This window comes from Oncorhynchus keta, chromosome 25, assembly GCF_023373465.1.
Source record: "Oncorhynchus keta strain PuntledgeMale-10-30-2019 chromosome 25, Oket_V2, whole genome shotgun sequence".
NCBI lineage: Eukaryota > Metazoa > Chordata > Actinopteri > Salmoniformes > Salmonidae > Oncorhynchus > Oncorhynchus keta.
In genome coordinates this window covers 38,299,082-38,322,054 of record NC_068445.1, presented here as the reverse complement: position 1 = coordinate 38,322,054, position 22,973 = coordinate 38,299,082, and the positions used below count along the sequence as shown (strand labels likewise).

General features: G+C 40.5%; 1 protein-coding gene and 1 long non-coding RNA gene across 51 annotated transcripts in view; both read left to right on the top strand.

Moving 5' to 3' along the window:
* The window catches only part of LOC118358571 (sushi domain-containing protein 2-like), a gene marked incomplete at its 3' end in the record, with an annotated part of 40,914 nt that extends 35,229 nt beyond the window's left edge, over nucleotides 1-5,685 (top strand). Inside the window, exon 14 of the mRNA XM_035736529.2 lies at nucleotides 5,573-5,685. Within this exon, the coding sequence (XP_035592422.2) occupies nucleotides 5,573-5,685 (113 nt within the window). The remainder of the gene's footprint in view (nucleotides 1-5,572) is intronic.
* Nucleotides 5,686-7,604: 1,919 nt separating this feature from the next.
* On the top strand, nucleotides 7,605-19,032 carry LOC127911757 (uncharacterized). 50 transcript variants are annotated; one of them, XR_008079273.1, is made up of 12 exons: nucleotides 7,605-7,948; nucleotides 8,063-8,290; nucleotides 8,329-8,518; nucleotides 9,216-9,291; nucleotides 9,336-9,563; nucleotides 9,877-10,256; nucleotides 10,481-10,556; nucleotides 11,669-11,896; nucleotides 16,373-16,448; nucleotides 17,385-17,422; nucleotides 18,243-18,470; nucleotides 18,659-19,032. It is a non-coding gene; the product is annotated as an uncharacterized LOC127911757 (long non-coding RNA). The 50 variants fall into 50 exon arrangements; XR_008079263.1 differs by having other exon boundaries at nucleotides 8,253-8,518; XR_008079243.1 differs by having other exon boundaries at nucleotides 8,063-8,480.
* Nucleotides 19,033-22,973: the final 3,941 nt, after the last annotated feature.

Sequence of the window (22,973 nt, the reverse complement as noted above, 5' to 3'; positions counted from 1 at the left end):
CCATATTACAGGGGAGGTATTATTTATACTTGTTCATATTTATTTCCAGTATTTCTCGTCAGGTTTTGACAGTCAAGTCCTCCTCTGAAATGTAAAGTGCTCTGAACTTCTAATAAACCCACGATGGAGGATTCTGGTGAACTGTCATCGCTACAGAAAGTAACTCATATTTAGATATGCACTTTAGAAATAAGCACAATTTATTTCATACAGTGCATTCAGAATGTATTCAGACCCCTTCTCTTTTTCCACATTTTGTTACGTTACAGCCTTATTCTAAAATGTATTAAATCATTTTTTCCCCCTCATCCATCTACACACAATATCCAATAATGACAAAGTGAAAACAGGTTTTTAAATTTTTTAATTTAATGTATTAAAACTGAAATTGGCTCAGGTGCATCCTGTTTCCATGGATCATCCTTGAGATGTTTCTACAACTTGATTAGGAGTCCACCTGTGGTAAATTCAGTTGATTGGACATGATTTGGAAAGCCACACATCTGTCTATATAAGGTCCCACAGTAGACAGTGCATGTCAGAGCAAAAACCAAGCGATGAGGTCGAAGGAATTGTCTGTAGAGCTCCGAGACAGGATTGTGTCGAGGCACAGATCTGGGGAAGGGTATCAAAACATTTCTGCAGCATTGAAGGTCCTCAAGAACACAATGGCCTCCACCATTCTTAAATGGAGGAAGATTGGAACCACCAAGACTCATCCTAGAGCTGGCCGCCCTGCCAAACTAAGAAATCGCGGGAGAAGGGCCTTAGTCAGGGAGGTGACCAATAACCCGATGGTCACTGACAGTGCTCTAGAGTTCCTTTGTGGAGATGGGAGAACCTTCCAGAAGCACAACCATCTCTGTAGCACTCCATCAATCAGGCATCTATGGTAGAGGGGCCAGACAGAAGCCACTCCTCAGTAAAAGGCACATGACCGACCGCTTGAAGTTTGCCAAAAGGCACCTAAAGACTCTCGGACCATGAGAAACAAGATTCTCTGCCCTGATGACACCAAGATGGAACTCTTTCACCTGAATGGCAAGCGTCACGTCTGGAGGAAACCTGGCACCACCCCTACGGTGAAGCATGGTGGTGGCTGCATCATGCAGTATGAAACAGTGAATACTTGGTGTGCTTGTGATAGTGTGTAAACAACACATTCTGCATACACAACCTCTGTTTATCATCCTCGACACGCAACCTCTGTTTATCATCCTCGACACGCAACCTCTGTTTATCATCCTCCTCACGCAACCTCTGTTTATCATCCTCGACACGCAACCTCTGTTTATCATCCTCGACACGCAACCTCTGTTTATCATCCTCGACACGCAACCTCTGTTTATCATCCTCCTCACGCAACCTCTGTTTATCATCCTCCTCACGCAACCTCTGTTTATCATCCTCGACACGCAACCTCTGTTTATCATCCTCGACACGCAACCTCTGTTTATCATCCTCGACACGCAACCTCTGTTTATCATCCTCGACACGCAACCTCTGTTTATCATCCTCGACACGCAACCTCTGTTTATCATCCTCGAAACGTACAGTGGGGCAAAAAAGTATTTAGTCAGCCACCAATTGTGCAAGTTCTCCCACTTAAAAAGATGAGACACTTCAACTATGACAGACAAAATGAGAGAAAAAAAATCCAGAAAATCACATTGTAGGATTTTTAATTAATTTATTTGCAAATGATGATGGAAAATAAGTATTTGGTCACCTACAAACAAGCACGATTTCTGGCTCTCGCAGACCTGTAACGTCTTCTTTAAGAGGCTCCTCTGTCCTCCATAGTTGTCTGTCATAGTTGAAGTATACCTCTAATGAAAATTACAGGCCTCTCTCATCTTTTTAAGTGGGAGAACTTGCACAATTGGTGGCTGACCAAATACTTTTTTGCCCCACTGTAACCTCTGTTTATCATCCTTGACACGTAACCTCCGATCATTGTCAGACGATGAATGAGTTTTCATAAGTTTAGCCTTGTTTCTCAATACAGACCCTCGTGACATCACAGCCCGGTTTCACAGTACAGTGGGCTGTGGGACAGTCTCCCCACTCTCTCCCTCCATCCATCTTTTTGGACAGACTCCAGTCCGGATGAGTAGGTAGTGGACTGGAGATCTGATACAGCAGGATGAACTGGGATGGCATCTGCAGACATGTAAAAACCCAGCCATAGGTGATGTGTCCATCAGGGGGATAGGTGAAAGATAGAATCACAGTGCTCCTTATCTCCTTGGGGGGAAGGGAGAAGAGAAGACATGTGGAGAAGGAGAGAGTGTCCTACGAAGGATGGAGGAAGGGTGGAGAATGGAGGGAGAGAATGTGTGGTTGGGACAGTGGTGATATTATTTTATATTTTTTTATTTAACTAGGCAAGTCAGTTAAGAACAAATTCTTATTTACAATGACGGCCTTCACCGGCCAAACCCAGACGACGCTGGGCCAATTGTGCGCCACCCTATGAGACTCCCAATCACGACCGGTTGTGATACAGCCTGGATTTGAACCAGGGTGTCTGTAGTGACGCCTCTAGCACAGAGATGCAGCGCCTTAGACCGCTGCGCCACTCGGGAGGCCCGGGGGTAAAGTGAGAGTGATAGAGGTACTGCAGCATCCTAAAGAGACACCTTCTCTCACCTCCATGTGATGGTGTTTTCCTTTCTCCTTATTCTCCAAACTGTGTGGGGAAACGGAGCGTGAAGAGAGACGCTGCACACTTGAAGGTTACTCTCCTTGACTTTAAAGCAGAGTAATGGAAAAATAGAATGGCTGTGGATACGTCCCAAATGGCACCCTATTTCTTGTTTAGTGCACTACTTTTAAGGAGGGGTCAATAGGGCTCTGGTCAAAAGTAGTGCACTATATAGGGAATAGGGTGCCATTTTGGTGTGTACCCAGATTGTCTGTGACAAGGTTCTTTTGATCTCTGTGCCACTGATTCAGTTGACTGTAATGTTATGTGGGTTTAACTCACAGCCTCTCAGGCTTCCACCGTTATCAGCCTGTACTGGCCTTCTAAGAGCCCTCATACAGACTAGCTAGTTGTAAACAACGGCTTAATGGCACTCTCACGTTCTGTGTGTTTTGACTGTCCTGTACACCAAACACACGCATATGTTTGAAAGACCGCAAGTTAGAGAAAGTGTAAAGTACAATTGAAAAAGTGATCAAATAGAGGATGGGTGATATGATATCTACTGGAGGATGGGTAATATGATATCTACTGGAGGATGGGTAATATGATATCTACTGGAGGATGGGTGATATGATATCTACTGGAGGATGGGTGATATGATATCTACTGGAGGATGGGTGATATATCTACTGGAGGATGGGTGATATATCTACTGGAGGATGGGTGATACGATATCTACTGAAGGATGGGTAATATGATATCTACTGGAGGATGGGTGATATGATATCTACTGGAGGATGGGTGATATGATATCTACTAGAGGATTGGTGATATGATATCTACTGGAGGATTGGTGATATGATATCTACTGGAGGATGGGTGATATGATATCTACTGGAGGATGGGTGATATGATATCTACTGAAGGATGGGTGATATGATATCTACTAGAGGATGGGTGATATTATATCTACTGGAGGATGGGTAATATGATATCTACTGGAGGATGGGTGATATGATATCTACTGGAGGATGGGTGATATGATATCTACTGGAGGATGGGTGATATGATATCTACTGGAGGATGGGTGATATGATATCTACTGGAGGATGGGTGATATGATATCTACTGGAGGATGGGTGATATGATATCTACTGGAGGATGGGTGATATGATATCTACTGGAGGATGGGTGATATGATATCTACTGGAGGATGGGTGATATGATATCTACTAGAGGATGGTTGATATGATATCTACTGGAGGATGGGTGATATGATATCTACTGGAGGATGGGTGATATGATATCTACTGGAGGATGGGTGATATGATATCTACTGGAGGATGGGTGATATGATATCTACTAGAGGATGGGTGATATGATATCTACTGGAGGATGGGTGATATGATATCTACTGGGGGATGGGTGATATGATATCTACTAGAGGATGGGTGATATGATATCTACTAGAGGATGGGTGATATGATATCTACTAGAGGATGGGTGATATGATATCTACTGGAGGATGGGTGATATGATATCTACTAGAGGATGGGTGATATGATATCTACTGGAGGATGGGTGATATGATATCTACTGGAGGATGGGTGATATGATATCTACTGGAGGATGGGTGATATGATATCTACTGGAGGATGGTTGATATTATATCTACTGGAGGATGGGTGATATGATATCTACTGGAGGATGGGTGATATGATATCTACTAGAGGATGGGTGATATGATATCTACTGGAGGATGGGTGATATGATATCTACTAGAGGATGGGTGATATGATATCTACTAGAGGATGGTTGATATGATATCTACTAGAGGATGGGTTGTGTGTTTGCATGTGTACAAAGGGCTGTAAGAGAGATTAGTTTATATCCTTGCTTTTCTCCCCAGACTTTCACATGAAATACTGCAGCAGAACTGTTCATTCAAACTTGGAGCTGTAGTCTGGTTCTGTCAGATAGCTTGAATCCAGGATGGGATTTAAAGTGCAGTAATACTTTCTAATGGAAAAAGTTACTGGGCATCTAATAATGTGTTCCTTGGATCAATGTGGTTTTCAACAGATAAACAAGAAGATGAAATGAGTTTCCCACTGTTTTTGTGACATCCACCTAACCATAAAGTAGGGTTATGTCTGTATTAAAGCCTATTTCTTATCTGCTATAGCTTCTCAACCTCTTCCCTCCATTACCCTACATGTACATATGTTGTGGGGTGTCCCTGTGATCCCCCCCCCCATCTCCCCCTCTGGGGTAATGTGATGGTCCAGTGTGATCACTGATGCATTCCTCTATTGCTCCCTTGGGCTGTACTATGAGATTGGGTGGGGGTGGGGGGGTAGTGAAGTAATGATCTGCCTGAGGCTATTGAACCAGGATCAGAGGAATGTTAGACCTGACTTCCCAGTCTCCCTGCGCTCATAGCCTCTAGGCCCACAGGCAGGTCTTTTATCAGGGCCGCCTGTCAACCTGTGCCCCAGGTTTTGGGCCTGGCCTGGTAGAGGGACTCAGGAGGCCTCTGCTCCAGCATCTGAGGGCCAGTACATATGGTGGTTAGATGTGGAGCTAACCACCATATGGAGAGATTAATTGGAAAACTTCAGGGAGCATGTGATCTGTCTGTGTGTGTGTGTGTGTGTGTGTGTGTGTGTGTGTGTGTGTGTGTGTGTGTGTGTGTGTGTGTGTTTGTCTATCTGTCTGTCTGTCTTTGTGTGTGTGTGTTTCTAGTCCTCTTCAAATCATATTATATAGTTCCTTGGTTTCCTTCTGCCTGTGCTGCATTGATAAGTAACACATTGATCAATTGTTCTACACTGAGAGATACATTAGTTTGTTGTGTGTAACTTGTCTTTGATTTTGAAGAAAGCTGTATGTATTATATAGTTTGTGGTGTTTGTGTTCCAGATAATGTCCTAGGAGTGGTGCTGGGTTCTGTGTTTTCCATAGCTACTCTGATAACCATGGGGGTGATGATCAATCTACACTTCAGGAATCAGAAAAGGTGTGTTCACTGTTTCTCTCACACACACACACACACACGCACACGCACACGCACACGCACACACACACACACACACTCGCAGACACAAACTCACACGCACGAACACAGACACACTTGCGCGCACGGACACACACGCACTCGTGCGCACAGACACACACACACACACACACACACACACACACACACACACACACACACACACACACACACACACACACACACACACACACACACACACACACACACACACAGCATGGACACACGTTTTAGCTAAGAAACCAAAGCAGTGATCTGCAGTAACAGATTGGGTCTTATACCTGGGCCGTCTGTTCCTGGGATCCCACCACTGAGCTAAAGCCTGTTAGCTTTACACACCAGCCTAATACTGCTAGATGGTTGTTACTAAAAACAGTAGCAATGTCCAGGTCTCAAGACGATGCTACTCAATCAGATGTAGTTCTTCCACCTTCACTACGTGTACAGTTACTCTGTCTCCCTCTTCACATGGTAACAGACATTCATCCCAGTGACACAGAGTTGAATGTTTAACTAACTGACAGTGAATCTCCCGTTCAGCAGGATGTCATACAGAAACGTGTGATATGATATAGACGTTGTCGGCAGACGGCATAAAATAGATAAGATATTGATATGATGCCAGGCTTTTCCTGTCCAGCTGAGAGTTCATCCCTTTTTGAATGTCTTCTTCATTGAATTAAATTATAGGATTTCAATGGTCTTCATTTCAACCCACAAAGGGTTTTATATAGACCATATACACTGAGTGTACAAAACATTAGGAACACCCTCCTAATATTGAGTTGCACCCCCTTTTGCCCTCAGAACAGCCTCAATTTGCCAGGGCAGGGACTCTACAAGGTGTCGAAAGGGATGCTGGCTCATGTTTACTCCAATGCGTGTTTAAGTTGGCTGGATGTCCTTTGGGTGGTGGACCATTCTTGATACACGCAGGAAACTGTTGAGCGTGAAAAACCCATTAGTGTTGTTGTTCTTGACACACTCAAACCGGTGCGCCTGGCACCTACTACCATACCCAGTTCAAAGGCACTTCAATCTTTCGGCACATACACGATCCATGTTTCAATTGTCTTAAGCCTTAACAATCCTTCTTTAACCCGTCTCCTCCCCTTCATCTACACTGATTGAAGTGGATTTAACAAGTGACATCAATGAGGGATCATAGCTTTCACCTGGTCAATCTATGTCACGGAAAGAGCAGGTGTTCCTAATGTTTTGTCCACTCAGTGTACATTATACAGATGTTATAGAGACAGACATAGGGGTAATTTAAACAAAGTGTAATTTTTAAATTTTTAAAAACTTTTTATTAACTAGGTAAGTCAGTTAAGAACAGGTCATTATTGACAATGAAGGTCTGTTGTTCAGGGGCAGAACGATGGGATTCGATCCAGCAACTTTTCAGTTACTGGCCCAACACTCTACTGGCCCAACACTCTAACCACTAGGCTACCTGATAAGATAAGATAAAATATAAATTATAAAATAGATATCCCACGAATGTCTTAATTCCCAATGAACAAAGAAAACGATGATTCATGATTACCATTGATCCCACCTGCCAGCCTCTGAGAGCCCCTCATAAACCACAGACACACACACACGCTCATAAAACCCTTCTGATCTGATCAAACGATACAGTATATCTTCATATTTGGCTAGACCCAGGCTGTGTCCCAAATGGCACCCTCTTCCCTATGTAGTGCAATATTTTTGACTAGGTCCCCATAGGGAAATAGGGTGCCATTTGTGACGTAGCATACACCCTGTGGATAAACCTCTCCCTCAGTACACTACACTACTGGAACAGAAGCCAGCTGCCGTAGCTCCTGGGCTCGCTAGCTAACCAAATGACAGACCTATTTTTATTGACCTCGTAGACATCAAGAGCCCCCCCGCCATAACTCTCCTATGGAAGACAAGGGATGGTTTGTCTTGGCCCCTGCTCCCAGGTGCACTTGGAGCGTTCAGCCTGTGTTCTGAAGGTAGAGAAATTAACGACTATGGTTTACACCCGTAAGGGGGAGAGGGGAGCGCACCTGCCCTGTTTTTAGAGGGTTGATGAGGTTTGACGATCACCTCGCTTTCATCCGTAGAGAGAGGGAGGGAGATAAGTGTCAAAGGTCATTACCTGTGTGGATAGGGAGCACCGGAGGCCAGAGGGGGTATCACACACTCACTTTACATGCTTTACATGCTGAGGTAATAAGGACACATCTACATACATGTTACATGCTGAGGTAATAAGGACACATCTACATATATGATACATGCTGAGGCAATAAGGACACATCTACATACATGTTACATGCTGAGGTAATAAGGACACATCTATATACATGTTACATGCTGAGGTAATAAGGACACATCTACATACATGTTACATGCTGAGGTAATAAGGACACATCTACATATATGTTACATGCTGAGGTAATAAGGACACATCTACATATATGATACATGCTGAGGCAATAAGGACACATCTACATACATGTTACATGCTGAGGTAATAAGGACACATCTACATACATGTTACATGCTGAGGTAATAAGGACACATCTACATACATGTTACATGCTGAGGTAATAAGGACACATCTACATATATGTTACATGCTGAGGTAATAAGGACACATCTACATATATGATACATGCTGAGGCAATAAGGACACATCTACATACATGTTACATGCTGAGGTAATAAGGACACATCTACATACATGTTACATGCTGAGGTAATAAGGACACATCTACATACATGTTACATGCTGAGGTAATAAGGACACATCTACATATATGTTACATGCTGAGGTAATAAGGACACATCTACATATATGTTACTGAGGTAATAAGGACACATCTACATATATGTTACATGCTGAGGTAATAAGGACACATCTACATATATGATACATGCTGAGGCAATAAGGACACATCTAAGGACACATACATGTTACATGCTGAGGTAATAAGGACACATCTACATACATGTTACATGTTACATGCATGCTGAGGTAATAAGGACACATCTACATATATGTTACATGCTGAGGTAATAAGGACACATCTACATATATGATACATGCTGAGGCATAATACATGCTGAGGACACATCTACATACATGTTACATGCTGAGGTAATAAGGACACATCTACATATATGATACATGCTGAGGTAATAAGGACACATCTACATACATGTTACATGCTGAGGAGGACACATCTACATACATGTTACATGCTGAGGTAATAAGGACACATCTACATACATGTTACATGCTGAGGTAATAAGGACACATCTACATATATGTTACATGCTGATGTTACATGCTGAATAAGGACACATCTAAGGACACACATATATGATACATGCTGAGGCAATAAGGACACATCTACATACATGTTACATGCTGAGGTAATAAGGATGGTATGATAATAAGGACACATCTACATACATGTTACATGCTGAGGTAATAAGGACACATCTACATACATGTTACATGCTGAGGTAATAAGGACACATCTACATATATGATACATGCTGAGGCAATAAGGACACATCTACATACATGTTACATGCTGAGGTAATAAGGACACATCTACATACATGTTACATGCTGATGCTGAGGTAATAAGGACACATCTACATACATGTTACATGCTGAGGTAATAAGGACACATCTACATATATGTTACATGCTGAGGTAATAAGGACACATCTACATATATGATACATGCTGAGGCAATAAGGACACATCTACATACATGTTACATGCTGAGGTAATAAGGACACATCTACATACATGTTACATGCTGAGGTAATAAGGACACATCTACATACATGTTACATGCTGAGGTAATAAGGACACATGAGGCAATAAGGACACATCTATACATGTTACATGCTGAGGTAATAAGGACACATCTACATGCTGAGGTAATAAGGATACATGCTGAGGTAATAAGGACACATCTACATATATGTTACATGCTGAGGTAATAAGGACACATCTACATACATGTTACATGCTGAGGTAATAAGGACACATCTACATACATGTTACATGCTGAGGTAATAAGGACACATCTACATACATGTTACATGCTGAGGTAATAAGACACATCTACATCATGTTACATGCTGAGGTAATGTTATGATACATGCTGAGGTAATAAGGACACATCTACATATATGATACATGCTGAGGCAATAAGGACACATCTACATACATGTTACATGCTGAGGTAATAAGGACACATCTACATACATGTTACATGCTGAGGTAATAAGGACACATCTACATATATGTTACATGCTGAGGTAATAAGGACACATCTACATATATGATACATGCTGAGGCAATAAGGACACATCTACATACATGTTACATGCTGAGGTAATAAGGACACATCTACATACATGTTACATGCTGAGGTAATAAGGACACATCTACATACATGTTACATGCTGAGGTAATAAGGACACATCTACATATATGTTACATGCTGAGGTAATAAGGACACATCTACATATATGATACATGCTGAGGTAATAAGGACACATCTACATACATGTTACATGCTGAGGTAATAAGGACACATCTACATACATGTTACATGCTGAGGTAATAAGGACACATCTACATGTTACATGCTGAGGTAATAAGGACACATCTACATACATGTTACATGCTGAGGTAATAAGGACACATCTACATATATGTTACATGCTGAGGTAATAAGGACACATCTACATATATGATACATGCTGAGGCAATAAGGACACATCTACATACATGTTACATGCTGAGGTAATAAGGACACATCTACATACATGTTACATGCTGAGGTAATAAGGACATACATGTTACATCTACATACATGTTACATGCTGAGGTAATAAGGACACATCTACATATATGTTACATGCTGAGGTAATAAGGACACATCTACATATATGATACATGCTGAGGTAATAAGGACACATCTACATACATGTTACATGCTGAGGTAATAAGGACACATCTACATACATGTTACATGCTGAGGTAATAAGGACACATCTACATACATGTTACATGCTGAGGTAATAAGGACACATCTACATACATGTTACATGCTGAGGTAATAAGGACACATCTACATACATGTTACATGCTGAGGTAATAAGGACACATCTACATACATGTTACATGCTGAGGTAATAAGGACACACATGTTACATGCTGAGGACACATCTACATACATGTTACATGCTGAGGTAATAAGGACACATCTACATACATGTTACATGCTGAGGTAATAAGGACACACATCTACATATATGTTACATGCTGAGGTAATAAGGACACATCTACATACATGTTACATGCTGAGGTAATAAGGACACATCTACATACATGTTACATGCTGAGGTAATAAGGACACATCTACATACATGTTACATGCTGAGGTAATAAGGACACATCTACATACATGTTACATGCTGAGGTAATAAGGACACATCTACATACATGTTACATGCTGAGGACACATCTACATATATGTTACATAAGGACACATCTACATACATGTTACATGCTGAGGTAATAAGGACACATCTACATACATGTTACATGCTGAGGTAATAAGGACACATCTACATACATGTTACATGCTGAGGTAATAAGGACACATCTACATACATGTTACATGCTGAGGTAATAAGGACACATCTACATACATGTTACATGCTGAGGTAATAAGGACACATCACATCATGTTACATGCTGAGGTAATAAGGACACATCTACATATGTTACATGCTGAGGTAATAAGGACACATCTACATACATGTTACATGCTGAGGTAATAAGGACACATCTGCACATGTTACATGCTGAGGTAATAAGGACACATCTACATACATGTTACATGCTGAGGTAATAAGGACACATCTACATCTACATGTTACATGCTGAGGTAATAAGGACACATCTACATACATGTTACATGCTGAGGTAATAAGGACACATCTACATATATGTTACATGCTGAGGTAATAAGGACACATCTACATATATGATACATGCTGAGGCAATAAGGACACATCTACATACATGTTACATGCTGAGGTAATAAGGACACATCTACATACATGTTACATGCTGAGGTAATAAGGACACATCTACATACATGTTACATGCTGAGGTAATAAGGACACATCTGATGTTACATGCTAATAAGGACACATCTACATACATGTTACATGCTGAGGTAATAAGGACACATCTACATATATGTTACATGCTGAGGTAATAAGGACACATCTACATACATGTTACATGCTGAGGTAATAAGGACACATCTACATACATGTAAGGACACATCTACATACATGTTACATGCTGAGGTAATAAGGACACATCTACATACATGTTACATGCTGAGGTAATAAGGACACATCTACATACATGTTACATGCTGAGGTAATAAGACACATCTACATCTACATGAGGCAATAAGGACACATGTTACATGCTGAGGTAATAAGGACACATCTACATACATGTTACATGCTGAGGGGACACATCTACATAATAAGGATCTACATCTACATGCATAAGGACACATGTTACATGCTGAGGTAATAAGGACACATCTACATACATGTTACATGCTGAGGTAATAAGGACACATCTACATACATGTTACATGCTGAGGTAATAAGGACACATCTACGCACATGTTACATGCTGAGGTAATAAGGACACATCTACGCACATGTTACATGCTGAGGTAATAAGGACACATCTACGCACATGTTACATGCTGAGGTAATAAGGACACATCTATGCACATGTTACATGCTGAGGTAATAAGGACACATCTACATACATGTTACATGCTGAGGTAATAAGGACACATCTACATATATGTTACATGCTGAGGCAATAAGGACACATCTACATATATGTTACATGCTGAGGCAATAAGGACACATCTACATATATGTTACATGCTGAGGTAATAAGGACACATCTACATACATGTTACATGCTGAGGTAATAAGGACACATCTACATACATGTTACATGCTGAGGTAATAAGGACACATCTACATATATGTTACATGCTGAGGTAATAAGGACACATCTACATACATGTTACATGCTGAGGTAATAAGGACACATCTACATATATGTTACATGCTGAGGCAATAAGGACACATCTACATATATGTTACATGCTGAGGAGACACATCTACATACATGTTACATGCTGAGGTAATAAGGACACATCTACATACATGTTACATGCTGAGGTAATAAGGACACATCTACATACATGTTACATGCTGAGGTAATAAGGACACATCTACATACATGTTACATGCTGAGGTAATAAGGACACATCTACATATATGATACATGCTGAGGCAATAAGGACACATCTACATACATGTTACATGCTGAGGTAATAAGGACACATCTACATACATGTTACATGCTGAGGTAATAAGGACACATCTACATACATGTTACATGCTGAGGTAATAAGGACACATCTACATACATGTTACATGCTGAGGTAATAAGGACACATCTACATACATGTTACATGCTGAGGCAATAAGGACACATCTACATACATGTTACATGCTGAGGTAATAAGGACACATCTACATACATGTTACATGCTGAGGTAATAAGGACACATCTACACATCTGAGGTAATAAGGACACATCTACATACATGTTACATGCTGAGGTAATAAGGACACATCTACACATGTTACATCTAAGGACACATCTACATGTTACATGCTGAGGTAATAAGGACACATCTACATACATGTTACATGCTGAGGTAATAAGGACACATCTACATACATGTTACATGCTGAGGTAATAAGGACACATCTACATACATGTTACATGCTGAGGTAATAAGGACACATCTACATACATGTTACATGCTGAGGTAATAAGGACACATCTACATACATGTTACATGCTGAGGTAATAAGGACACATCTACATACATGTTACATGCTGAGGTAATAAGGACACATCTACCTACATGTTACATGCTGAGGTAATAAGGACACATCTACATACATGTTACATGCTGAGGTAATAAGGACACATCTACATACATGTTACATGCTGAGGTAATAAGGACACATCTACATACATGTTACATGCTGAGGTAATAAGGACACATCTACATACATGTTACATGCTGAGGTAATAAGGACACATCTACATACATGTTACATGCTGAGGTAATAAGGACACATCTACATACATGTTACATGCTGAGGTAATAAGGACACATCTACATATATGTTACATGCTGAGGTAATAAGGACACATCTACATACATGTTACATGCTGAGGTAATAAGGACACATCTACATACATGTTACATGCTGAGGTAATAAGGACACATCTACATACATGTTACATGCTGAGGTAATAAGGACACATCTACATATATGTTACATGCTGAGGTAATAAGGACACATCTACATATATGTTACATGCTGAGGCAATAAGGACACATCTACATACATGTTACATGCTGAGGTAATAAGGACACATCTACATACATGTTACATGCTGAGGTAATAAGGACACATCTACATACATGTTACATGCTGAGGTAATAAGGACACATCTACATACATGTTACATGCTGAGGTAATAAGGACACACATCATGTTACATGCTATAATGTTACATGCTGAGGTAATAAGGACACATCTACATATATGATACATGCTGAGGTAATAAGGACACATCTACATACATGTTACATGCTGAGGTAATAAGGACACATCTACATACATGTTACATGCTGAGGTAATAAGGACACATCTACATACATGTTACATACATAAGGACACATCTACATACATGTTACATGCTGAGGTAATAAGGACACATCTACATACATGTTACATGCTGAGGTAATAAGGACACATCTACATACATGTTACATGCTGAGGTAATAAGGACACATCTACATACATGTTACATGCTGAGGTAATAAGGACACATCTACATACATGTTACATGCTGAGGTAATAAGGACACATCTACATACATGTTACATGCTGAGGTAATAAGGACATCTACATCTACATATATGTTACATGCTGAGGTAATAAGGACACATCTACATACATGTTACATGCTGAGGTAATAAGGACACATCTACATACATGTTACATGCTGAGGTAATAAGGACACATCTACATACATGTTACATGCTGAGGTAATAAGGACACATCTACATACATGTTACATGCTGAGGTAATAAGGGACATGTTACATCTACATCTACATACATGTTACATGCTGAGGTAATAAGGACACATCTACATACATGTTACATGCTGGTAATAAGGGACACATCTATCATACATGTTACATGCTGAGGTAATAAGGACACATCTACATACATGTTACATGCTGAGGTAATAAGGACACATCTACATATATGTTACATGCTGAGGCAATAAGGACACATCTACATCTACATGTTACATGCTGAGGACACATCTACATACATGTTACATGCTGAGGTAATAAGGACACATCTACATACATGTTACATGCTGAGGTAATAAGGACACATCTACATACATGTTACATGCTGAGGACACATCTACATATGATACATGCTGAGGCAATAAGGACACATCTACATACATGTTACATGCTGAGGTAATAAGGACACATCTACATACATGTTACATGCTGAGGTAATAAGGACACATCTACATACATGTTACATGCTGAGGTAATAAGGACACATCTACATATATGTTACATGCTGAGGTAATAAGGACACATCTACATACATGTTACATGCTGAGGTAATAAGGACACATCTACATACATGTTACATGCTGAGGTAATAAGGACACATCTACATACATGTTACATGCTGAGGTAATAAGGACACATCTACATAAGGACACATGTTACATGCTGAGGTAATAAGGACACATCTACATACATGTTACATGCTGAGGTAATAAGGACACATCTACATACATGTTACATGCTGAGGTAATAAGGACACATCTACATACATGTTACATGCTGAGGTAATAAGGACACATCTACATACATGTTACATGCTGAGGTAATAAGGACACATCTACATACATGTTACATGCTGAGGTAATAAGGACACATCTACATACATGTTACATGCTGAGGTAATAAGGACACATCTACATACATGTTACATGCTGAGGTAATAAGGACACATCTACATACATGTTACATGCTGAGGTAATAAGGACACATCTACATACATGTTACATGCTGAGGTAATAAGGACACATCTACATACATGTTACATGCTGAGGTAATAAGGACACATCTACATACATGTTACATGCTGAGGTAATAAGGACACATCTACATACATGTTACATGCTGAGGTAATAAGGGACACATCTATCATACATGTTACATGCTGAGGTAATAAGGACACATCTACATACATGTTACATGCTGAGGTAATAAGGACACATCTACATACATGTTACATGCTGAGGTAATAAGGACACATCTACATACATGTTACATGCTGAGGTAATAAGGATCTACATACATGTTCTACTGAGGTAATAAGGACACATCTACATACATGTTACATGCTGAGGTAATAAGGACACATCTACGCAAATGTTACATGCTGAGGTAATAAGGACACATCTACGCACATGTTACATGCTGAGGTAATAAGGACACATCTACACATGTTACATGCTGAGGTAATAAGGACACATCTACATACATGTTACACAGGTAATAAGGACACATCTACATACATGTTACATGCTGAGGTAATAAGGACACATCTACATACATGTTACATGCTGAGGTAATAAGGACACATCTACATATATGTTACATGCTGAGGCAATAAGGACACATCTACATACATGTTACATGCTGAGGACACATCTACATACATGTTACACATCTAAGGACACATCTACATACATGTTACATGCTGAGGTAATAAGGACACATCTACCTACATGTTACATGCTGAGGTAATAAGGACACATCTACATACATGTTACATGCTGAGGTAATAAGGACACATCTACATACATGTTACATGCTGAGGTAATAAGGACACATCTACATACATGTTACATGCTGAGGTAATAAGGACACATCTACATACATGATACATGCTGAGGCAATAAGGACACATCTACATACATGTTACATGCTGAGGTAATAAGGACACATCTACATACATGTTACATGCTGAGGTAATAAGGACACATCTACATACATGTTACATGCTGAGGTAATAAGGACACATCTACATACATGTTACATGCTGAGGTAATAAGGACACATCTACATACATGTTACACATCTCTACATACATGTTACATGCTGAGGTAATAAGGACACATCTGAGGTAATAAGGACACATATATGTTACATGCTGAGGCAATAAGGACACATCTACATACATGTTACATGCTGAGGTAATAAGGACACATCTACATACATGTTACATGCTGAGGTAATAAGGACACATCTACATATATGTTACATGCTGAGGTAATAAGGACACATCTACACATCTACATCTAAATGTTACATGCTGAGGTAATAAGGACACATCTACGCACATGTTACATGCTGAGGTAATAAGGACACATCTACATACATGTTACATGCTGAGGTAATAAGGACACATCTACATGCTGAGGTTAAGGACACATCTACACATACATGTTACATGCTGAGGTAATAAGGACACATCTACATACATGTTACATGCTGAGGCAATAAGGACACATCTGATGTTACATGTAATAAGGACACATCTACATACATGTTACATGCTGAGGTAATAAGGACACATCTACATACATGTTACATGCTGAGGTAATAAGGACACATCTACATATATGTTACATGCTGAGGTAATAAGGACACATCTACATAATGTTACATCTACATAAGGACACATCTACATACATGTTACATGCTGAGGTAATAAGGACACATCTACATACATGTTACATGCTGAGGTAATAAGGACACATCTACATACATGTTACATGCTGAGGTAATAAGGACACATCTACATACATGTTACATGCATGTTAAGGACACATCTACATACATGCATGCTGAGGTAATAAGGACACATCTACATACATGTTACATGCTGAGGTAATAAGGACACATCTACATGTTACATCTAAGGACACATCTACATGTTACATGCTGAGGTAATAAGGACACATCTACATACATGTTACATGCTGAGGTAATAAGGACACATCTACATACATGTTACATGCTGAGGTAATAAGGACACATCTACATACATGTTACAAATCTACATACATGACACATACATACATGTTACATGCTGAGGTAATGACACATCTACATACTGAGGTAATAAGGACACATCTACATATATGTTACATGCTGAGGTAATAAGGACATGTTACATGCTATAAGGACACATCTATATGTTACATGCTGAGGTAATAAGGACACATCTACCTACATGTTACATGCTGAGGTAATAAGGACACATCTACATACATGTTACATGCTGAGGTAATAAGGACACATCTACATACATGTTACATGCTGAGGTAATAAGGACACATCTACATACATGTTACATGCTGAGGTAATAAGGACACATCTACATACATGTTACATGCTGAGGTAATAAGGACACATCTACATATATGTTACATGCTGAGGTAATAAGGACACATCTACATACATGTTACATGCTGAGGTAATAAGGACACATCTACATACATGTTACATGCTGAGGTAATAAGGACACATCTACATACATGTTACATGCTGAGGTAATAAGGACACATCTACATACATGTTACATGCTGAGGTAATAAGGACACATCTACATATGTTGCATGCTGAGGTAATAAGGACACATCTACATATATGATACATGCTGAGGCAATAAGGACACATCTACATACATGTTACATGCTGAGGTAATAAGGACACATCTACATACATGTTACATGCTGAGGTAATAAGGACACATCTACATACATGTTACATGCTGAGGTAATAAGGACACATCTACGCAAATGTTACATGCTGAGGTAATAAGGACACATCTACGCACATGTTACATGCTGAGGTAATAAGGACACATCTATATATATGTTACATGCTGAGGTAATAAGGACACATCTACCTACATGTTACATGCTGAGGTAATAAGGACACATCTACATACATGTTACATGCTGAGGTAATAAGGACACATCTACCTACATGTTACATGCTGAGGTAATAAGGACACATCTACATATATGTTACATGCTGAGGTGATAAGGACATGTGGGAAAGCTCACCAAAGGCATTCCTTTGAACTCATACCATTAAACACACCATGACACCTTCCTTGGGTCAACACACACTTGTCATTGATGGAGACACACACACACACACACACTGGTCTGGTCTGGTCTGGCCAAGTCTTGTTTGCGTGATACTCTGCTACTTCCTCTGATGCTGTGTAGAGAGGGCATAGAGACCCATACCATATCAGCCCCTTGCTCCGTCCTCGGTCCCTTGCTCCATCCTCGGCCCCTTGCTCCATCCTCGGCCCCTTGCTGCAGACACATCTATCTTTTCCCTGCAGGCCCCAACAGGCCCTAGTCCTCCCCAAAATGCGCCACGGCAGGACACATCAAAGAAGGACAAGGGGCCTCGGTCAGAAACCACCCAGGGGGTCGGAGATGGGTCGGTGGGGTTGTGTGTGTGTGTGTCTGAGTAGCCTGTTATACACAGCATTACTGTTTCTGTAATCTATGGCTGGCAGCACCTTGTCACAAATTCTGGGTCTGTGTAGAGTAAAGGTGATTTCTGATTCTGATTCTTTCTGTTTTTATTTCAGAGAAAGACAAGAGAGGCTGGATAGAAAGGTGACATTTGAACAAAGTTGATGTCCTCTTGTGCAACTCTCCCTGTCCATGCTATTTTTTTTAAATGAACCTACAACTGCATCGCCCTTAAGCTGGCCTCAACATGCACTAATGTCGGTGCAAATGACGTTCTCTACACCATGTAGACCAGGGATAATGCATTGTCTTCATGGTGTAGTACATGTTTACTTTGCACTGTAGATGGCTTTAAGTAACGGCCTGTAAATGAAGGCTGACAGAGCAGGCCTGCTTGGATTGTTCACGGTCTTGACATTTTCCTAGGACTAAATGTTACGCTGGGAAACAATATTATGTGAATACTTTGAGTTCCCTTCGATGTTGTCACTCCATGTTCCTGTTAACTTAAAATGGTCCCAGATGTACAATCTCTTAGGTGTTTAGAGTCAATCTCCTGATCGTTTTAAAAGGTTGAATGACTTTGACCAGTTATATAGCTCGTGTGTGTGTGTGTCTGTGTGTGTGGGCTCACTGCCTTTGTTCATTCCATTCAATGGTTGAGCAAAAGTCATTCGGAAGAACATGCCACCAAATGGCTGCCAATTGCACAATGGCAAAGCTCATGCTTTTTTTTATCTTCAAATGAAGTACAAATATTGAATAATGAATGGATACTGTGGCACAATAATATTTGATTGGAATTCAATGAAGGAAAATAAATACACTTGTGAAATTATGGCTGTGAATTTGTTTTTCCTCTGTTCTGTTGAAAACGTTGTCTATAGCTGTGGCAATTCATTATTGCAAAAATAATGGCTATTTTTGTGTTCTGTTGCATCCAGCTAATGGTCACTGTGCTACAGGTTAGTGTGTGTCTATGTCACTGTGCTACAGGTTAGTGTGTGTCTATGTCACTGTGCTACAGGTTAGTGTGTGTCTATGTCACTGTGCTACAGGTTAGTATGTCTATGTCACTGTGCTACAGGTTAGTGTGTGTCTGTCACTGTGCTACAGGTTAGTGTGTGTCTATGTCACTGTGCTACAGGTTAGTGTGTGTCTATGTCACTGTGCTACAGGTTAGTGTGTGTCTATGTCACTGTGCTACAGGTTAGTGTGTGTCTATGTCACTGTGCTACAGGTTAGTGTGTGTCTATGTCACTGTGCTACAGGTTAGTGTGTGTCTATGTCACTGTGCTACAGGTTAGTGTGTCTATGTCACTGTGCTACAGGTTAGTGTGTGTCTATGTCACTGTGCTACAGGTTAGTGTGTGTCTATGTCACTGTGCTACAGGTTAGTGTGTGTCTATGTCACTGTGCTACAGGTTAGTGTGTGTCTATGTCACTGTGCTACAGGTTAGTGTGTGTCTATGTCACTGTGCTACAGGTTAGTGTGTGTCTATGTCACTGTGCTACAGGTTAGTGTGTCTGTCACTGTGCTACAGGTTAGTATGTCTGTCACTGTGCTACAGGTTAGTGTGTCTTCACTGTGCTACAGGTTAGTATGTCTGTCACTGTGCTACAGGTTAGTGTGTCTGTCACTGTGCTACAGGTTAGTGTGTCTGTCACTGTGCTACAGGTTAGTGTGTCTATGTCACTGTGCTACAGGTTAGTATGTCTCTATGTCACTGTGCTACAGGTTAGTGTGTCTATGTCACTGTACTACAGGTTAGTATGTCTATGTCACTGTGCTACAGGTTAGTGTGTATGTCACTGTACTACAGGTTAGTATGTCTCTATGTCACTGTGCTACAGGTTAGTGTCTCTATGTCACTGTGCTACAGGTTAGTGTGTGTCTGTCACTGTGCTACAGGTTAGTATGTCTATGTCACTGTACTACAGGTTAGTATGTCTCTATGTCACTGTGCTACAGGTTAGTATGTCTATGTCACTGTACTACAGGTTAGTATGTCTCTATGTCACTGTGCTACAGGTTAGTATGTCTATGTCACTGTGCTACAGGTTAGTATGTCTATGTCACTGTGCTACAGGTTAGTATGTCTATGTCACTGTGCTACAGGTTAGTATGTCTATGTCACTGTGCTACAGGTTAGTATGTCTATGTCACTGTGCTACAGGTTAGTATGTCTATGTCACTGTGCTACAGGTTAGTATGTCTATGTCACTGTGCTACAGGTTAGTATGTCTATGGCACTGTGCTACAGGTTAGTATGTCTATGTCACTGTGCTACAGGTTAGTATGTCTATGTCACTGTGCTACAGGTTAGTATGTCTATGTCACTGTGCTACAGGTTAGTGTGTGTCTATGTCACTGTGCTACAGGTTAGTGTGTGTCAATGTCACTGTGCTACAGGTTAGTGTGTCTATGTCACTGTGCTACAGGTTAGTGTGTGTCAATGTCACTGTGCTACAGGTTAGTGTGTCTATGTCACTGTGCTACAGGTTAGTGTGTGTCAATGTCACTGTGCTTCAGGTTAGTGTGTGTCAATGTCACTGTGCTTCAGGCTAGTGTGTGTCAATGTCACTGTGCTACAGGTTAGTATGTCTGTCACTGTGCTTCAGGTTAGTGTGTGTCAATGTCACTGTGCTACAGGTTAGTATGTCAATGTCACTGTGCTACAGGTTAGTATGTCTATGTCACTGTGCTACAGGTTAGTATGTCTCTATGTCACTGTGCTACAGGTTAGTATGTCTCTATGTCACTGTGCTACAGGTTAGTGTGTCTGTCACTGCTACAGGTTAGTGTGTCTATGTCACTGTGCTACAGGTTAGTGTCTCTATGTCACTGTGCTACCGGTTACTATGTCTATGTCACTGTGCTAGATGTTAGTGTGTCTGTCACTGTGCTACAGGTTAGTGTCTCTATGTCACTGTGCTACAGGTTAGTGTCTCTATGTCACTGTGCTACAGGTTAGTGTGTCTATGTCACTGTACTACAGGTTAGTATGTCTATGTCACTGTGCTACAGGTTAGTGTGTATGTCACTGTACTACAGGTTAGTATGTCTCTATGTCACTGTGCTACAGGTTAGTGTCTCTATGTCACTGTGCTACAGGTTAGTGTGTCTGTCACTGCTACAGGTTAGTGTGTCTATGTCACTGTGCTACAGGTTAGTGTCTCTATGTCACTGTGCTACCGGTTACTATGTCTATGTCACTGTGCTAGAGGTTACTATGTCTATGTCACTGTGCTAGATGTTAGTGTGTCTGTCACTGTGCTACAGGTTAGTGTCTCTATGTCACTGTGCTACAGGTTAGTGTCTCTATGTCACTGTGCTACAGGTTAGTGTGTCTGTCACTGTGCTACAGGTTAGTGTCTCTATGTCACTGTGCTACAGGCTTCAGAACAAGAATGTGAACGTCACTGTGAACTAGATTGGCT